This window comes from Bubalus kerabau, chromosome 1 (assembly GCF_029407905.1).
Source record: "Bubalus kerabau isolate K-KA32 ecotype Philippines breed swamp buffalo chromosome 1, PCC_UOA_SB_1v2, whole genome shotgun sequence".
In the NCBI taxonomy this organism is placed as follows: Eukaryota; Metazoa; Chordata; class Mammalia; order Artiodactyla; family Bovidae; genus Bubalus; species Bubalus kerabau.
In genome coordinates this window covers 215,253,771-215,272,584 of record NC_073624.1, presented here as the reverse complement: position 1 = coordinate 215,272,584, position 18,814 = coordinate 215,253,771, and the positions used below count along the sequence as shown (strand labels likewise).

Genomic DNA, 18,814 nt, shown 5'->3' with positions numbered 1-18,814 from the left:
CTCAAATTCTCCCTTTGTTCTTGTCTTTCAATAATTTGTTTACAATGTGCCTAGGTGGATCTCTGAGTTTATTCTATTGGAGTTGGTTGATTGTCTTTGATGTTCAGATTGTTTTTCATGAAATTTGGGGAGTTTTTGGCCATTATGTCTTCACTTATTCTATCCTTTCTCTCCTCTCCTTCTGTGACACCCATTGCATGCATGTTTGTATGTCTGATGGTGTATCATGGGTTTCTGCTCATTTTTATTCATTCATTTTGCTTTCTGTTCCTCATACTGGAAATCTGAATTGACCTGTTTTTCTGTTCTTTAATTCTTTCTTTGACTACCTCAAACTTGCTGTTGAATTCCTCCAGTGAATTTTCATTTCAATTATTGTACTTTTCAACTACAGGATTTCTATTTGGCTCTTTTTAATAATTTCTCTTTACTCATATTCTCTTTTTGGTGAGACATTGCTCTCATACTTTAATTTAGTTCTTTAGATGTGGGGTTTTTTCCTAGCTCTTTGAACATAGCAGCCAATTAAAATCTTTGTCTAGTAAGTCCAACAGATGGGCTTCCTTGGGGTGAGTTTCTATTGTTTACTTTTTTTCTTGTGTAGAGACCATTCTTTCTTGTTCTCTGCATGTATCACAATTTTTTTTTTTTGGTTGGAAATTGAACATTTTTAATCATATAATATTGGAAACTGTGGAAATCAGGTATTCCCCCACTTCCTAGGGCTTTGTTCTTGCTGCTGTTCTTTTTTAAGAGACTTTCCTGAACTAATTCTACATGACTTTGTCATGCGTGGCCACCAAATTCTCTGCTCAGTTATCTTAATGGTCTGCTAATAACTGAACAGAGTATTCCTTAAATTCCTGAAAGCCCTAAGTCTCCCAGCCTTGCCAAGGGGCTCTGTATGTTGGGGCATGTATTTAATGCCTCAGAAGTTTACAACCCTGCCTTAACATTTATTTGGTGCTCGCACAGAATCTCAAGATTAGTTCAAGGTGACAGATCAGGCCCTTCTGCATGCTTTCCTCATATCTTCACTGGGATCCCTAAGACTGTTAATAATTTCTCAGTTTTATAGATAACCAGGGACTTTCATACATATTATTTTCAGTGATCTCAATAGCTACCCTGAAAGGTGTGTGTTAATACTATTTTACAAATGTAGCTGAACCACATAGAGGTTAACCAGCTTGCCCAAATTCTCACATGTAGTGAGACGGCAGTAAAGCTAGGGCTTGAACCCAAATCTGTGTAAGTCTGCATCCTTTCCACAGCACAGAACTCCCTTAGGCTTACAAACAAAGATCACTATTGAAGCATGTTTAATAATCATTATGGCTTCTGGAGAACAATCAGAGGATTCAGATCCCTCAACTCATCTCTTCCCCAGTCCTTACCCAAGCCCTATACTTAACATAATGCTCTACAATCCGTGACCAAACTCTGGGATGCTGGTGTGGAATGTACTGCCATACCAACACATTCACAGAAGTGGTGCCAAGGGGACACTGCACATTTAAGACACTGATTAGGATATTCCATCACCTCCACCACCTCTGACACCACATTATGTTGATGTTAACCCTTTTCATCACCAAGAATGAAATTTGCTATTTACCGTAAATGAAGATAAAAGTGCCTCTTTAATCTTTTTTTATTGTAGAATAAAATACACATATAGAACCACACAAATACATAAGCCTAATGCATTGTTCCAAAGCTAACAGCCCTGTAACTACCACCTAAGTCAAGAGTTAGAACCTTGCCAACTATCCCAGAAACCTCTCCATATGCTCCATCCCAACCACAGCTCCCTCCCTTTCTCCCAAATTAACCATTGTCCTTGTATTTATAGTGATCACTTTCCTGCATTTCTCCATAGATAGAAACTCATGTGTGCATTCCTAGAATACTTTTTTTTATTAAAAGCTTTTTCAAAATTTGATATGCCTTTTAAGTCTCCTATTCATTTTTTTCTTCCTTTCTTTAAAGTTTGTTGAAGAAACCAGGCAACTTGACTTGTAGAATTTCATCATCTGGAATTGTGCTGACTGCACACTTATATTCTTCTGTCTTCTATTTCCTAGAAATAGGATGCTAGATGAAAAGACTTGATCAGATTCAGACCTGATCTTTTAATATTTATTTTTATTATTTATTTATTTGGCTGTGCCAGGTCTTAGTTGCAGCATGTGGGATCTTTGATCCTCGTTGTGGCACGCAGGATCTTTAGTTGCAGCAGGTGGAATTTAGTTCCCTGACCAGGGATCAAACGCGTATTACCTGCACTGGGAGTGCAGAGGCTTAGCCACTGGACCACCAAAGAGTCCCAGGTTTGATCTTTTTGGTAAGATGATAGGTTCTGTTCTTCTATAGGAGGCAAAAAAATGTCTGGTTGTCTCTCTTTTTATGAGGGAAGCAATCACTAATGCTCAAAATGCCTAAATCCTGTAATTCACTAGCAGTTGAAAAACTATTTTAATTCTATCATTTATTTTTATTAACTGGGACATTTCTATAAAGAGCTGTTTCCCTTATCTAACATGTTGTTACACAATAATACAATTCATATAAGAAAGGTCAGTAAAGCTTGATTCCTTCTCTTAATTTAACAGTTTTGGAGATAAAGTATTAGTTCCTTGTGCTGCTGTTCTCAGTCACTTCAGTTATGTCCAACTCTTTGTGACCCCATGGAAAGGCTCCTCTGTCCATGGGATCTCCCAGGCAATAATACTGGAGTAGGTTGCCATGCCCTCAGGGATCTTCCTGACCCATGGATTGAATCTGCATCTCCTATGTCTCCTGTACTTCAGGCGAATCCTTTACTGCTGAGCCACCAGGTATCACCCTCCAAAAGTGACCCATCAGCTTTTTTTGTATCATTATAAACTTACAGGGAGAAGGCAATGGCACCCCACTCCAGTACTCTTGCCTGGAAAATCCCATGGATGGAGGAGCCTGGTAGGCTGCAGTCCATGGGGTCGCTAAGAGTCGGGCACGACTGAGCGACTTCACTTTCACTTTTCACTTTCACGCATCGGAGAAGGAAATGGCAACCCACTCTGGTGTTCTTGCCTGGAGAATCCCAGGGACGGGGGAGCCTGGTGGGCTGTCGTCTATGGGGTCGCACAGAGTCGGACACGACTGAAGCGACTTAGCAGCAGCAAACTTACAGATTATTTGGTGAGTTTAAAAATCCACTGTAATTATTATCCTTATTAAAGCTCAAAGAGTCCCATCTTTAGCCAGCAGGAGTCTCATCAAGTTGTCTCCTGAGTACTTTTGACACGACCCCAGTAATATTTGGGCTTCCCTGATAGCTCAGTTGGTAAAGAATCCACCTGCAATTCAGGAGACCCCAGTTTGATTCTTGGGTCAGAAAGATCCCCTGGAGAAGGGATAGGCTATCCACTCCAGCATTCTTGGGCTTACCTTGTGGCTCAGCTGGTAAAGAATCCACCTGCAATGCAGGAGACCTGGGTTCAATCCCTGAGTTGGGAAGATTCCCTGGAGAAGGGAAAGGCTACCCACTTCAGTATTCTGGCCTGGAGAATTCCATGAACTGTACAGTCCATGGGGTTGCAGAGTCAGACACAACTGAGTGACTTTTACTCACAGTAATCTTTGATAGCTTCCTTGCCTGGAAAATCCCATGGATGGAGGAGTCTGTAGGCTGTGGTCCATGGGATCGCTAAGAGTCGGGCATGACTGAGCGACTTCACTTTCACTTTTCACTTTCACGCATTGGAGAAGGAAATGGCAACCCACTCCGGTGTTCTTGCCTGGAGAATCCCAGGGGCGGGGGAGCCTAGTGGACTGACATCTATGGGGTCGCACAGAGTCGGACACGACTGAAGTGACTTAGCAGCAGTTGCTATGTGTACAAGATATTCTGAGCTCATTTGGTATAGTTTCAGGCCTAAACCTGCAATCAACCACGTCTCAAAGAATCCCTAGCTCCTTCTAGTGATAAACAGTATTTCAACACCACATTATGGGCACTAAGGATGCATAATTGTTAAGTTGGTCAGTGTTCTAGGTTTTTCAATGGATAATGATAAAATATCTTAGGAATTTATATTGATACTTCCAATTTAAATGCAAAACTACAGGGTTTTACATTGTCTATATTATATTCATATTTCCTTTCTTCCATGAGTAACCTGGTTCTCAAGAATACTGAGGATAACAGAATTAAACTATCCCATTACTCATCTGCTTTATCCTGTGTTACACAAACAACAGTCTCAGAGTAATACTAAGAGCATCACCACAAAGCTGATTTCTGACAAATGGTTTAAAATTTTGCAATGATTCTCCATTCTTCCCCATTTTAATCAATACTATATCTTCACTGTCAGAGTATATATTCATTTGTAATATATTCTCTCCTTGTTAACCCATAATTATGATTAGTTCTATAAATAAAAACATATTTCACTGTTCATTTCCAATGTTGATACTTCTTTAATAATTTTAGTTGGCTGAAACTTATTCCTTATTAAATAGATTCCTAAGAAAGGGCTCATGGGAGCAGTATTAGTCAAGATTTTTTTATGTTGATGACAGTTTGTCTATGCCCTTTAAACTTGAAAGTCAGTTCTGCTGGATCTAGAAATCTTCGTTCACATTTTCTTTCCTAAAGTATCTTAAATGTTTTGCTCCATTTTCTTTTATTTATTTTTGGCTGTGCTGGGTCTTCATTGCTGTGCAGGCTTTTCTCTAGTAGTGGTGAGCAGGCACCACTCTTCATTACAGTGCACGGTTTTCTCATTGCGGTGGCCTCTCTTGTTGTGGAGCCACAGGAGGGCTTCAGTAGTTGAGGAGCGTGGGCCCAGTAATTGTGATTCCTGGGCTCTACAACACAGGCTCAAGAACTGTTGTGCACAGGCTTAGTTACCCCACAGCATGCAGGATGTTCTCAGACCAGGGATCGGATTCATGTCTCCTGCATTGCCAGGCAGATTCTTTACCACTGAGCCACTGGGGAAGCCCCATTTTCATTCAGCATAAAGCATTACCATCAGTTCAGTTCAGTCACTCAGTCGTGTCCGACTCTTTGCGACCCCATGAATCGCAGCACGCCAGGCCTCCCTGTCCATCACCAACTCCCGGAGTTCACTCAGACTCACGTCCATCGAGTCAGTGATGCCATCCAGCCATCTCATCCTCTGCCGTCCCCTTCTCCTCTTACCCCCAATCCCTCCCAGCATCAGGGTCTTTTCCAGTGAGTCAACTCTTCGCATGAGGTGGCCAGAGTACTGGAGTTTCAGCTTCAGCATCATTCCTTCCAGAGAAATCCCAGAGCTGATCTCCTTCAGAATGGACTGGTTGGATCTTGCAGTCCAAGGGACTCTCAAGAGTCTTCTCCAACACCATAGTTCAAAAGCATCAATTCTGTGGCGGATTCATTTTGATATTTGGCAAAACTAATACAATTATGTAAAATTTTAAAATAAAATAAAATTAAAAAAAAACAAAACAAACAAAAAAAAACAAAACAAACAAACAAAAAAAAAAACAAAAGCATCAATTCTTCGGCGCTCAGCCTTCTTCACAGTCCAACTCTCACATCCATACATGACCACTGGAAAAACCATAGCCTTGACTAGACGGACCTTTGTTGGCAAAGTAATGTCTCTGCTACCATAGCAGAGTTTAATAATTTCTTTATAAGCCTTTTAACTTATATGTTAACAATTTCCTCCACACCTCTTTCCTTCAAAGTGAAAGTGAAAGCTGCTCATTCGTGTCCAACTCTTTGTGACCCCATGGACTATACAGTCCATGGAATTCTCCAGGCCAGAATACTGGAGTGGGTAGCTGTTCCTTTCTCCAGGGGAATCTTCCCAACCCAGGAATAGAACTGGAGTCTCCGGCATTTGCAGGCAGATTCTTTACTAGCTGAGCTACCAGGGAAGCCAAAGAGATTCCTTCATATTCTTTTACTAGAATATGTTCTGGTGTTTGTTAAGTCCATATCCTCAATATACAACGAGTGCTCTTTCAATATATAGTTTCAATTCTTTTATTTCAGGTAACTTTTCTTAGATTTTACATTTGAGTGTTTATTCTGTTTCATTACTTTGCTTCTATTTCACATTCAGAGATTCCTATTATCCTTAAGTGGGATCATTTTTCTCCAATCTTCAATGTTCATCATTTTCTCTTGAATTCTTTTTAATCTCTTCATTTATTACTGATTTTTAATTTAAAATTACTGATTTTATTTTTTATTTAAAAAATAAAATAAAATTTTTATTTCTCCCATTTAATCCTGTATTTCTAAGTCCTTATCTGCTGTATTTAATTGCTCTTAGTCTAATTTGGTCTTTATTTTTTAAATGATTTTATTTCTAATTCTTCTCTATGTTCTATCACTTCACTCTTTTCTTTCCTAATATCACTTTTGTAAAAATTTACCTTGTTCTGAAATAGTACAGGTTTTATCTGCTTTGTGAACATGTCTTTGTTGTGGGCTTTCATTATCTGTAGTGATACTATTCTCCACTTTGTTCTTTTGTTCTTATATGGGACTTTACCACAATCTTTTTCTATTATACTTTTTTATATGAAATTAATTTTCCTGAACTTTTAGGAGAAAGTGTGATTCTAACTTTAAATATCCATTCTTGATTTAACATGTGGTAGCTTGACTCTTGAGGTTTCCTGGTTCTGTTTCCCTTTTCCAATTTTATCTGAACCTCTCTTCCTTTCTCTGGGTCTTTTACCTGCTCAATTTTCATTCCACTTCCAATATTTCCCATAAGTATGGAGCTCTATCCTTGAAAGTAGCCTTGGACGGTCAGTTCTAAAAGTTACGGGGTCTGAACCATCCTAGGCCCTTCATATATTGCAGGAACCTCTTGTGTTACCCCACAAGTAACAGATCAGGCAACACACTCTCTGATATCAACTGCTATTCAACACTTTTTGACGTCCCTCTGCTTCCTCTGCTACAGATGCTAATACTATGCAGTGTGGTTCTTGGTAAGGATCTCTTATAACTAGTTTTTGTTGTTGCTGTTGTTTTAGTTTTGGTTTTTTGGTCACATTGCGTACCATGTGGGACCTCAGTTCCTTGACCAGGGATCAAATCCACATTCCTTGCACAGGAAGTGTGCAGTCTTAAACACCGGACAGTGAGGGAAGTCCCTCTTGTTCACTAGATTTGATGTAAATGCTGCTACTACTGCTGCCACCATCTTCTTAGATTTTAAGGTATATTTTAATAGTCCTTGGAATTTTTCTATAGAAAACTTTTTGAACAAAATGCCTTAAGAATCTTAGAAGAGTTTCAGAAATAAAACAGAAGGAAATGGACCCATTTTGTTTGCTTACCTCAAAAAGTCTGAACAAGTTGTATCTTGTTTTATAATCAGTCCACAAGACCATAAAAAAGGCATTCATTGAAATGGTGCTAATCATAATTATCTTAAAGAGATGACTCATTATGACTTTCTTCACAAATGCCTGAAACTGAGTATCTTTCCTCCTGTCAAAAAGTTGAATAAGAGGTGTGATTATCTTGCAACAGAGCTAGATCCCCAAACGATGCACACTTTTTTAGGAACTAGGGTCTGCTTTCCCCCTTCTGTAACTATAAATCTAAACTATATATATACTTTAGATTTGCAATGAAATGCTGACTAGATGACCACTGAAATATGTATGACAATCAATGGGTTGGGGCTGTCCCCACTCAGTTAACTCAGTTCATTCTCTCTAGACTTATGGGGGAAAAAATGATTACCACTTCTTCTCAAACAAAGCATCATCTTCCTTTACTCATTCAACAAATTTTCAGTGAAAGCACAAGTTGCTCAGTCGTGTCTGACTCTTTGCAACCCCATGGACTATACAGTCCATGGAATTCTCCAGGCCAGAATACTGGAGTGGGTAGCCTTTCCCTTCTCCAGGGAATCTTCCCAACCCAGGGATCGCACCCAGGTCTCCTGCATTGCAGGTGGATTCTTTACCAGCTGAGCCACAAGGTAAGCCCAAGAATACTGGAGTTGATAGCCTATCCCTTCTCCAGGGGATCTTCCTGACCCAGGAATCGAACTGGGGTCTTCTGCATTGCAGGCGGATTCTTTACCAACTGAGCTATGGTGGCTCAAAATTTTCAGTAAGTAACTACTATTCAACTCACTCATTTATTCACTCAACAAGTTTTTATTGAATGATTACTATATGCCAGGCAATACAGTAGGCCCTTGAGAGAAGGTGAAGTAAAACTATATATAATCAGTCTAGTAGGGAAAACTGCTTATCAAATAATCAGCCATACAAGCACTTACAAATCAATGATTTTAAAAACTGACCACTCTAAGAAAAAAGGGGCAAACACATAATCAATTCATGAAAGAAAAACAATGGTAATAAAGTCCCCCTCCCTAGAATGTTCAGTGGCACTATTAATCGAGGAGGTGCAAATTAAGTAAAACCATTAACTTTGCTTATGAAATTAGCGAAGACTTAAACTTGATAATATTTAATGCTGGCAAGAGCGCAATATGATGGAGCATTCTCATAAACTTCCAGGGGAATGTAAACTGACCAATTTTTCTGAAAAACATTAGTTGTATTCATATCCTCAGACCCAGGGAATCTACCCCAAGAGAATACAACTGGAAATGCAAACAGTGACTTTAGCCTGTGATTATCTCACCATTATTTACTGTAATAAGAACCTGGATACAATTTAAAAGTCTAACCAAAAGAAGACAGGCTGAGTAAACTATGGCACATCCAGCTAATGGAATATTGCACAGATATCACAACATGTCTACGTATTTTTCATGATTTAAGAAAAATGCGTATGATCCACTGGATAGCAAAACATAGAAACAATGCAATATAAAAATTCTCTACTTAAAATTATCTCAACTGTGCAAAGCAGGTAGAAAAAAATTCAACATGAAATATGCCAAAATGTTGCCAGTGTTTGCCTACTGATGGTAAAGTTATAGGTAATTCTTTTTCCTGTTTATATTTATCTGTGTTGTTCAATTTTTCTCATGTAAGAAATGAACAGTCTCACACAGTAAAAAAAAATATAGAGAGAATGTATATACTTCTATAACCTATAAAAATAAAATATATAATTTCCATTATCTGATTTGAGATCATGTCTATTACCAAAAAAAAAAAAAAGCCTTCAAATTATCTAACACAGTATTGAACAAAAAGGGAAAAGATGGAACAAACTAGTCATTTGGTCTACAGATCAAATAAGAGTGTGACTGAATATCTGATTAACCAGCCATCTGTGACAGTAAAGCTGAGAAAATTGTTTGGCTGAGACTTCAACAACCTCACCAGTCAGAGAAATTAGATTGTCCAGGATGAATCCCTCAGTTTGGGAAGTAGAAGAGTGCCTATGAGAAGCCGCTAAGAGCCCCCAACACTGCCATCTGCATACTTGTTAAGCAAGAGAAATAAAGAATATTTACTGAAATTTCCATAATTTCTCATAGAACATATGTGACGCATTCTCCAACAGTGAGTTAGAAAGGATTCTTGCGTGGTCCTGGTGATAAAAGTGCTGAGACATTTTCCAAATTTTCAACTTTTATTCCTTGCTTTAACCATCCAACAGAAAATCTCTGCTTAGGAATCTCCTCGCATCTAGATTCCAGAAGGCCACGGAGAAGGGTCCACAGAGGGAATCCTTGCTTTGTGAGGTCACTCTTCACAGCCCAGTATGTTACTAGCCAGCAGGCCCCTGTAGGGGAGAACTCCCCACTGTTTTACCCACAGATCCTCTCTTCCCAAGGAGACCAAGCACCTCTGTTCAGCAGAAGAGTCATGAGTGAGTGAGTGAGTGAAACTCGCTCAGTCGTGTCTGATTCTTTGTAACCTCATGGACTACAGCCCACCAGGCTCTCCTCTGCCCATGGGATTCTCCAGGCAAGAATACTGGAGCAGGTTGCTGTTCCCTTCTCCAGGGAGTAGAGTCAAGAGCACCCTGCAATTGTGAAGTTCTGGGATAAAACTAGAAGACAGCAGAAACAGGCCAGACAAGAGCCTTCCTTCTTCAGGAAGTACCCTTATCTGCCCTTAATAATGTGTTAGAATAGGTCAAGGGTCATGGAAGAGGGGAAAGCAAAACTCTCTGGGTTTCTAAGAGCAAGAGTGCACAGCCAGGGCACAGCACTGGAGACACCTGGAAGGACAAGGAAAGATTCTGATGGGTTTGGGGCTAGAACACAAGAAACAGGAGGTGCAGAGGTTATCCGTGCCCAACACTGGCTAACTGGGGACACAGAATATACACATATGAACCACCTAAAGAGTGTAAGGGACGAGTCTTGGGGTAGAAATGTTTTAGGTTCAAGAGCAACAGGCACTATTCCTCTGTTCAATTCTTGGGATGAATATATTCTTCTCATTCTCCTACTCCTAGCTCCTTTGACTTCCAAGGCAAATCAATATATAGGCTTCTGGGTAGTCCTGTATTGAATTAAATGGTTAGTTAGCCAAATTGGTCGAATTCCTGGAAACTTTATTTCTTGGACTGTAACAGGAGGTAAACACCTCATCACCTCCAACATCCTAAGTATTCTGGAACAAGTGTTTTCAACTACTGCTCGTAGAAAAATACTCTTGCAGGCAAGCAGAATACTGAACTGGGAAATAATAACTTATCTACTCAGTCTCTCTACTTAAAATCATCAACAGCAAAGCTTTAAGCAACATTGATTTATGTTCTCAGGATTCACACTTTGGCCTCACCTTTTTATTCTACATTCTCTTCCTCAGGAGTCAAGTTTCTCTGATGCCTCCTACTGCCTCCTTTGATCATATGCCCCCAAGACCTTCTGGCCTTCTGCCTACACCCATAGTGGTCTCCTGGAAAAGCTGCTCAATCAGTTCTCCATCTCTGTTTCCACGTGCCTCAATACATCAGCGTGTCTAATTCTGTCTAGGCATACAGGAGGCCCTCGGTAATGTATGCTATGTGAATACATGAATGTCCTCGGGGATTCTTATGCTCACTCAAGTAGCTGAGCAGAGAGGAATTTTATTTCCAGGAACCCCAAGAATATACTCCTATACGTCCCCTCTTTAAGCACCAAAGCACACTTTAGGGAGAAATGAAGAAGAGACTAAGAATGTAAAAGATTTTTGGGACTTCCCTGGTGGTCCAGTGGTTAAGAATCCACCCTGCAATACAGGAAATGTGAGTTCGATCCTTGGTCGGGGAACTAAGATCCCACATGTCATGGGGGAGTTAGGCCTGCTGGCTGCAGCTACTGAGTGCATACCACTAGAGATTCCATGTGTCACAACGAAAGAGCCTGTGTGACCCAACAACATGACACTGCCCCCCAAATAAATATTTTTTTAAAAAGAATATAAAAATTCTTCCATGATGCTTGGAGGGGTAAGGAAAGATGGCAGGCTGGAAGCATTCAAGAAGAGACCAATTGATCTTGGTATATGACATAAGCACAGCCAGCCAAAGCTGAATGTGGTTTCTAGAGTCGCTGATGAAGAAGTCTGGTCTGTGGAACCAAAGGTGACTAGCTTCTCTAGGCCTACTGAAATCACCTTCATGGATAGGTGGGCAGGATAAATATCTTGGGATGAGAAGCTAAAGGGCCACCTGTTATGCCCTGTTAGCAGCAACTCACCCTCTGCCTGACTTGCGCAGCACCACCTCAGCTGCACACAGCCAGGGACGGTCAGAAGGCACAGCAGCTTGTTGACTCAAAGTCTTCTAGCCAAGTCATTCCTAATTCCACGTAACTGGAATTGAAGCACAAAGCTCACATATTATATCCAAACCCTATTATAGTTCCTGCTGTTTTGCAGGAAACTTTACAAAACTGAAGTTATTGAGTTCAACTAGTATATTTTTTAACACTGGATTAGAGGAGAGGGAGGTGGGAGGGGGGTTCAGGATTGGGAACACGTGTACACCCGTGGCGGATTCATGTTGATGTATGGCAAAACCAATACAATATTGTAAAGTAATTAGCCTCTAATTAAAATAAATAAAGTCTACAAGCAAAAAAAAAAAAAAAATACAGACTGCTCCACATTAGTAGTCCAATACTTCAGTACACTGATGGAAGTTAGGAATGTGTCCATATACAACATACATGCTACTGCTTTTTTGGCTCAAGCAAAAACATAAAGAATCATGCTTATCCTATTTATCTAAAGACTTCCTAAATCCTATCAATGTCAGTAATCACAATTTTCAAAACTTTCACTAACTTCATTTTAGAAAAGAACACTGTCAAACGTCCTGCTGCTGCTGCTGCTAAGTCGCTTCAGTCGTGTCCGACTCTGTGCGACCCCATAGACGGCAGCCCACCAGGCTCCCCCGTCCCTGGGATTCTCCAGGCAAGAACACTGGAGTGGGTTGCCATTTCCTTCTCCAATGCAGGAAAGTGAAAAGTGAAAATGAAGTCGCTCAGTCATGTCTGACTCTCAGCGACCCCATGGATTGCAGCCCACCAGGCTCCTCCATCCATGGGATTTTCTAGGCAAGAGTACTGGAGTGGGGTGTCAAACATCCTAGCCCTGATGTATTATCTATGGAAGTCACGCAAAGGGTCATAGGTCAGGTCTATTTAACTCCCCCTTTACTCTAGTGATCATTAAAAAAAAAAAAAAAAAAACGAGGGAAATCAAAGCTTGACATAGAGAAACCACTGTTATCACAAAGATTTGGAATAGAAGAAAAGTTGGGGGCCTCCAACTTTGACAATGTCTCCTTTAAGTTGAAATGTCAGTTACTTTGAGCAAATCTGGGGATTTGTTCTGTTGGAATTTACCCCAGGGAGTATTTTCATAGACTTGTGATACGAGATCTTTGATTCTCTAAAGTTTCATGAGTTCCAGCAGATATGACATCCCTTAACATGGACCCTATGTGAAACCCTCACAGAGACGCGAATTACTAGCTACATTCTCGGGTCCTGACATAGCAGTTATTAGCTATACTTGCTCTCTCCACTGGAGAAGGCAATGGTACCCAACTCCAGAGAAAATCCCATGGATGGAGGAGCCTGGTGGGCTGTGGTCCATGGGGTTGCTAAGAGTCGGACACGACTAAGCGACTTCACTTTCACTTTTCACTTTCATGCATTGAAGAAGGAAATGGCAACCCACTCCAGTGTTCTTGCCTGGAGAATCCCAGGGGCGGGGGAGCCTGGTGGGCTGACGTCTATGGGGTCGCACAGAGTCGGACACGACTGCAGTGACTTAGCAGCAGCTCTCTCCACTGTGCCATATGCACTATATAGGTTAATAGTTTAGCCTCTCAGACTTACATTCAAAATATGGTGAAAGGTTTCCATTCAAGGAACAGTGAAACAAGTTAAATGACACCACAAGGGAACAAATAAATCCAGAAGGTTGAATATTCTACAGGACCCAGGTTTTACAGTAGGTCAATGACATAGAAAGAGGGAACTGAGGGGAGGGGGCTTCCTAGTTCTAAGTCTGAAAGCTTAAAGAGACACAACAACCAGATGTGATGGGTAGATGTCATGTAGATCTTGATTAGGACAAAATTACTGTCCAAAGACATTCTTGACCTTCAAGACAATTTTATTTTGCCCAGGTATTAGGTGATACCAAGAAATTATGGTTTATTTTTTTAGGTGTGATAAGTACATTTTGGTTTTTATAAGAAAATGACCATATTTTCTAGGGTTGTTTACTAGAGGATGTAGGGATAAAATGACATGCTATCTGGGATTTGCTTTTAAATACTTAAGCAAAGAAAAAAGAAATGGGAGACTATATGAAGTAACTGGCAAGATCTTAGTAATTGTTAAATTAGGGTGATCAGCACATAAAGTTTGAATGGACTATTTATTTTAAAATACATTTAAATTTTTTCATGTATAAAAATTTATGTAAAGAAATTTGACACACTGATCTAGAAATCTTTGGTAATGTACAAAAGCTCTCAAATCTACAGTGCAGGGAATAGTTTATAAAAACATATGACTTTGCCTTTTACTCTTAAAATTTTCAAATAAGTACAAGACCCAGGCTCTGGATCTCCCAGCAGCCACAGAGCCTGAGTGGCTCTTCCACTTCCACGCCCCCCTCCCATGTACACTCCATAGCTATAGAGCAAAATGAACATACCTGCCTCTCCTAGGCCAACAGAACGAGCCAAAAATTGACTTCAGAGAGCTCAGCCTCTTTGTCATGTTCCCAAATGGCTCTCAGACTAGGGGTGAGGGATGTCGGGGGTTAGGGGTGAAGCTTTGCTTGTAACATAAAGTGATTTTTTCTGGCCTCTGATGTGAGGCAAGAGTATAAAGATGATCCTTGTTAAATCCTACTACTATAAGGCATGTTCCTTGGATGGATATGTACACATTCTTTTAATCTACATTTTAATCTCATTAATAACTACATTCCTGAGTTCCTTCAAAGAATAGTTACTGCAATTTTTAAGCAATAGCTTACTTTATATTCCATTTTACTCCCATCAGTGACACATGGAATAAATAGAGCTTGTAACTGGATAATACCCCAGTAGCTTCAAGCTCAGTGGCTACAGACTCTCAGGTCAGGGCTCACAATATGCAAATGATGGGGGAAAAAATGACACTTGGTTCCTCTTCCCTCAGTATGTCAGCTAAAGATGTGGCACGCTGGTCACTATGACAGTGAATCCTTTTATTGCCTCACCTTGCTGGAAGCCATGAACAAGACACTTGTCTTCTCCTTTCTGTCTGAAAATGAAGGATAAAACACAGCTCAACCAATTTATGTAATCTCTATAACTTAATTAACTACTTAAGTAGCAACAACAGGTAAACTCCAAATCAACTTTAGTGTCATGAGAACCCTTACATACAGTTAAACCCTTTACCTATAGAGTTCATCGTTCTTTTTCTACCTTACAACTGCTTTCCAATACAATGCATTTGTAAAGTCACCATAATCACTTGAATTTCTGGGATATAAAATGCTCGCCCATATGACTAATGGGAATGAGAATGAGAATCCTCCAGATATGAGAATGCTCCTGCATATCCATTTCTAATCTCTAAGAATGCTACTTGTCTTTTTAAATATTAATAGAATTACTTGGGTTGATTTACCTTATATATGTGATTAGATATAATGAAAAATACCTCAGCCTCAAGTTTAAATCATTTTTATTTAAGCACTGATTTTACAAAATGTGATAGTTCAAAAGGTGAACTAAATTTATAACTTGATTTATTCATGTAAATTGCCTTCAAAGTCCATTGCAGCTAGATGTGTATGTAAGATTCTACATGCATTTTAGAAGGAGTCACACAGAAGCAGCTGCTTTTTCAATAAACTTGGCCAGTTTCACATCTCTTTTGGTCAGTCCGCCACAGTCATGCGATGTGAGCGTTATCTGGACCTAAGAAAAAGAGAAACAGTTTTTAAAACCCTGAGCTGCAATTCATGGTACTCTCCTTTGGTGGTTCAGAAATCAATCTATTACTCAATATTTATCTTTGAGAACTGGGGAGATTAAATGATTTAGAAAATACTACATTATGAATAAGCAATGCATTTCCAAAACCCAGTAAACTCCAGGCTGAGCTCAGCAGCCACCCAGGGATAAAAAGGTTCTCTCATAAGGGCAAATGAGCTGCCAGAATCTCAAATCTTGACTCTTGGGGGAAAAGAGAAAGAGAGAGATTGAAGTTCCATTTTAACTCCCATTACTTTAATTACACTCTTTTCAGGCCACTGAGAAAAACTAAGCTATCAAATGTAATACCTTAGCAACCATGTTAAAAAAAAAAAGCCCATTTCCAAATTAGAGAAGTTGGGGAGGGCAGTGGAGGAACAGACTGTTGCCTCTTGACAAACCAATTAATAAGCAAAAGCAAAATTATGGGTAAAGAAAGGCAACTAGGAAATAAAAGCTTATGCTGGTACCTGCATCCTCTGAATTACTGCAATAAATCAAAAAATATGAAATTTTATTTTTTTAAAGAGGACTTTCGAGAGACTATAGAACCTCACAGAAAGCAGATGATAAGAAATTCCACATGGCATGACCATGAAGGTAAGGACACTTAGGGGGCAAGCATGATTCTTCTCACTGTGCCCCCTGCTATTAAGAAGGTCAGTTCCAATTGAGAATAGAGAATTTACTTGAACAAACTGATTTCAATGAGATAAAAAAAAAAACCATATCTTTCTGATTTGCTACCATTTCTTTCAATAATTTACCTTAAGAGGGTTTAAAAAATGTTATCTACATGACTGATATTCAAGCTTAATTCAGGAGTCTAATTTGGCCTGTTTTTCATAGTTTCAGTAGAAGACAAGCATGAAAATAAGGAACTTAGTCACTGTTCTTTTGAGTAGATCTGAAATTTGTTACTAATTTGCAATAATACACAGGGATTCTGAGAGAAAGAATAAGAGAGTATTTTCCTAACCACAATGACACTTAGCTGCATAGGATGACAAGCAAGGAAGAAAGAAGTTTCTTAACTCCAAAATTAAGGTGATCCCAAAATAAGGCAATTCAGTTACCTTGTTGTACACATTGAACCATTCCGGGTGATGATTCATCTTCTCTGCTTGTAGGGCAACTCGGGACATAAAGCCAAAGGCCTGCATAAGACGAAGTCAAAAGTGATGACTGACACTGCCCGTGCCCTGGACCTGAGAGGGACCCCAGAGCAACCCGATAAAGACAGGGTTAGGAAAGCCTGGAGAAGCAATAATAAAAGGGAGTGCTCTCCACAGAGGTGGGATAACAGTGTAGCAGGACTGTGACCTGCTGCTGTATGGTGAAAAACACTCAGGCTCAAGTAAACAGACCGGGAAATTGGTCTCACCCAGTGACCTGTCTGGACTGTTTAACTGTCCTCAGGATGAGACTCTATAAAACAGGCAATAATTTCCCTTCAACTCAGTGTCCTGGCTCTCAAATGGGGCCAGTGTACCTGGCCCCAAATCTTAGCAGTCACTTTTCCTGCAGCACTGCTCCTTTTGTTTTTAGTGACTGGGTTGCTAAGATATTGACCACAAAGACTATGGGAAAATGTGAGAGTGTGTCTTAAGCGAAAGCTCTGGTAGAAGTGAACCACCATCCCATCCCCCAGGCACGACAGAAGGGGATGAGAGACTATTTTCACTGACACCCAGAGTGGAACAGAAAAGAAGGGCTTGCCCACTTGGGATCTTCTCGCTACTGCCTAGCACTGCCATTTCGAAGAGAAAACACTCCGCTTGGGGCAGACGGCTGCAGTCAGCCACAGGCCTGAGTGGGGACCTGCAGGCACTGACTTCATACCACTGGGAAAGTGCAAACCTAATTTTGTTAAGCAGAAGGCAAACTTGTCCTGAGAGGAAAGAAAAACATTTTTTTTTTTGCTTGCTTTGCTTGCTTTCAAATTTTTATGAGGGCAATTGCAAACAATAGAAGAGTTTGTCTCTTTCGTGTCCAGAAGGCAGAAATACTTGGTAAGACTCTAAGGTAATGGCACATTAATTATAAAGTTACAGTGGAATTCACAGGGCAGTACCCATTACAGCCATATAAATATTTAACTTCTTTACCCCTATCCAGAAAAACCAATCTGATGTTAGTTGGGCTATGTTTTTTTGAATCACCAAATGACATAGGAGCACATTTCCAAGTTAACAGAAATATGGAAGATGTCATTTTCAAACAGTTCTGTCATTCATAATGGTTCTTATCTCATAATCGATTTCATTCAGGATAAAGATTTCCATTTTGACACTTAATGCCTGAAGGTTTTCCCTACTAAGAAAAGGAAGGAAGTTCAAGAAAAATCCACTTAACCTAGCATGGACTTATCAGTGGGCAAACAATATTCACTCTCCCACCCCTTCTTATTTCAATCTGATTCTCCATATTATGTGAGGGGGAAGGGGCAAGTCAAATGAGAAAGTTTGTTTTAACTATTAAAACAGAGTAAACCTGTACTAAATTATTATGAGAATTTTTACTCTGCTTGCTTCTAATGCCTTATTCTCATTTAGCTTTAGAAGATTTACAATCATATCACCACCCGAGAGAGAGAGTAATACAGACATTAAGGACATGGATTTTTGAGCCAGGGAGCCAGGGATTCAAATCCCAATTCTATTACTCAACTGTCATGTGATTTAACTCTGAGCCTCAATTTTCTTCAGTAAAATGGGGATAATAATAAAAAGCTCCTGTAATTATTTTAATTTTTTAAAAAGAGATGGGGATATAAAAGTACTCAGCACAGCACCTGGCACAGAGTCAGAGATTACTAATGCACACAATGCTACCACTACAGCTTCTGGCCAAATGCATACCACAAACCTTACAAAACATAACGATAAGTAAAAAGCCCTCCCATGGTCTTGAGAATCTAAGATTCTAGTCGCTGTCTCTAGGAAGAATGGCCCTCTCATTTTCCCATGGGCCTTAAACAGAAACTGACACACATATATCAGATGAATAACACACTGTGGGATAACATTCTGAGGCACACTGACTGGGGAAAACAAGTGAATAATAAGAAATCAGGTGGGCACAGTGGGTCACTGTCCAAGTTTTTAAGCCCTGTTGCCACAATTTCTTTGAACAAAGCCATCCAAAAAGGTCCAAAGTGATGCTTAGAATACTTTAACATTGCCCAAGAGCCAAATGGACTGAATGAGTGTCTGATCTGAACATGGTCAGAAGTGATCCTCAAATCTCTGACCACCCAGCATGCTATCAGCATAGTAGCAAAATCTATTCCATCAAAAATATGACTTATAAGAGAACAGCCATATCATTAGAGGTATACTGATCAAAGAAAAAGCATCTACCCTATCTATATACAAT

General features: G+C 39.8%; 2 protein-coding genes across 10 annotated transcripts in view; both read right to left on the bottom strand.

The window, feature by feature from the left end:
- The window catches only part of CATSPER3 (cation channel sperm associated 3), a 46,845-nt gene that overhangs the window by 21,812 nt on the left and 6,219 nt on the right, over window positions 1–18,814 (bottom strand). The window contains exons 2-4 of the mRNA XM_055554099.1: window positions 14,671–14,710; window positions 11,640–11,754; window positions 7,342–7,495 (exon numbers count right to left, since the gene is read on the bottom strand). Coding sequence (XP_055410074.1) covers window positions 7,342–7,452 — 111 coding nt within the window. The 5' untranslated portion in view covers window positions 7,453–7,495; window positions 11,640–11,754; window positions 14,671–14,710. The remainder of the gene's footprint in view (window positions 1–7,341; window positions 7,496–11,639; window positions 11,755–14,670; window positions 14,711–18,814) is intronic.
- Window positions 15,127–18,814, bottom strand: part of PCBD2 (pterin-4 alpha-carbinolamine dehydratase 2) — a 43,308-nt gene continuing 39,620 nt past the window's right edge. For 8 of the 9 annotated variants that reach the window (XM_055554147.1, XM_055554112.1, XM_055554124.1 and 5 more), the window contains 2 exons: window positions 16,513–16,593; window positions 15,127–15,379 (listed from right to left, as the gene is read on the bottom strand). In XM_055554147.1, coding sequence (XP_055410122.1) covers window positions 15,284–15,379; window positions 16,513–16,593 — 177 coding nt within the window. In that variant the 3' untranslated portion in view covers window positions 15,127–15,283. Of the gene's footprint in view, window positions 15,380–16,512; window positions 16,645–18,814 lie in introns of all 9 variants that reach the window. The other variant, XM_055554158.1, reaches the window with a different exon arrangement.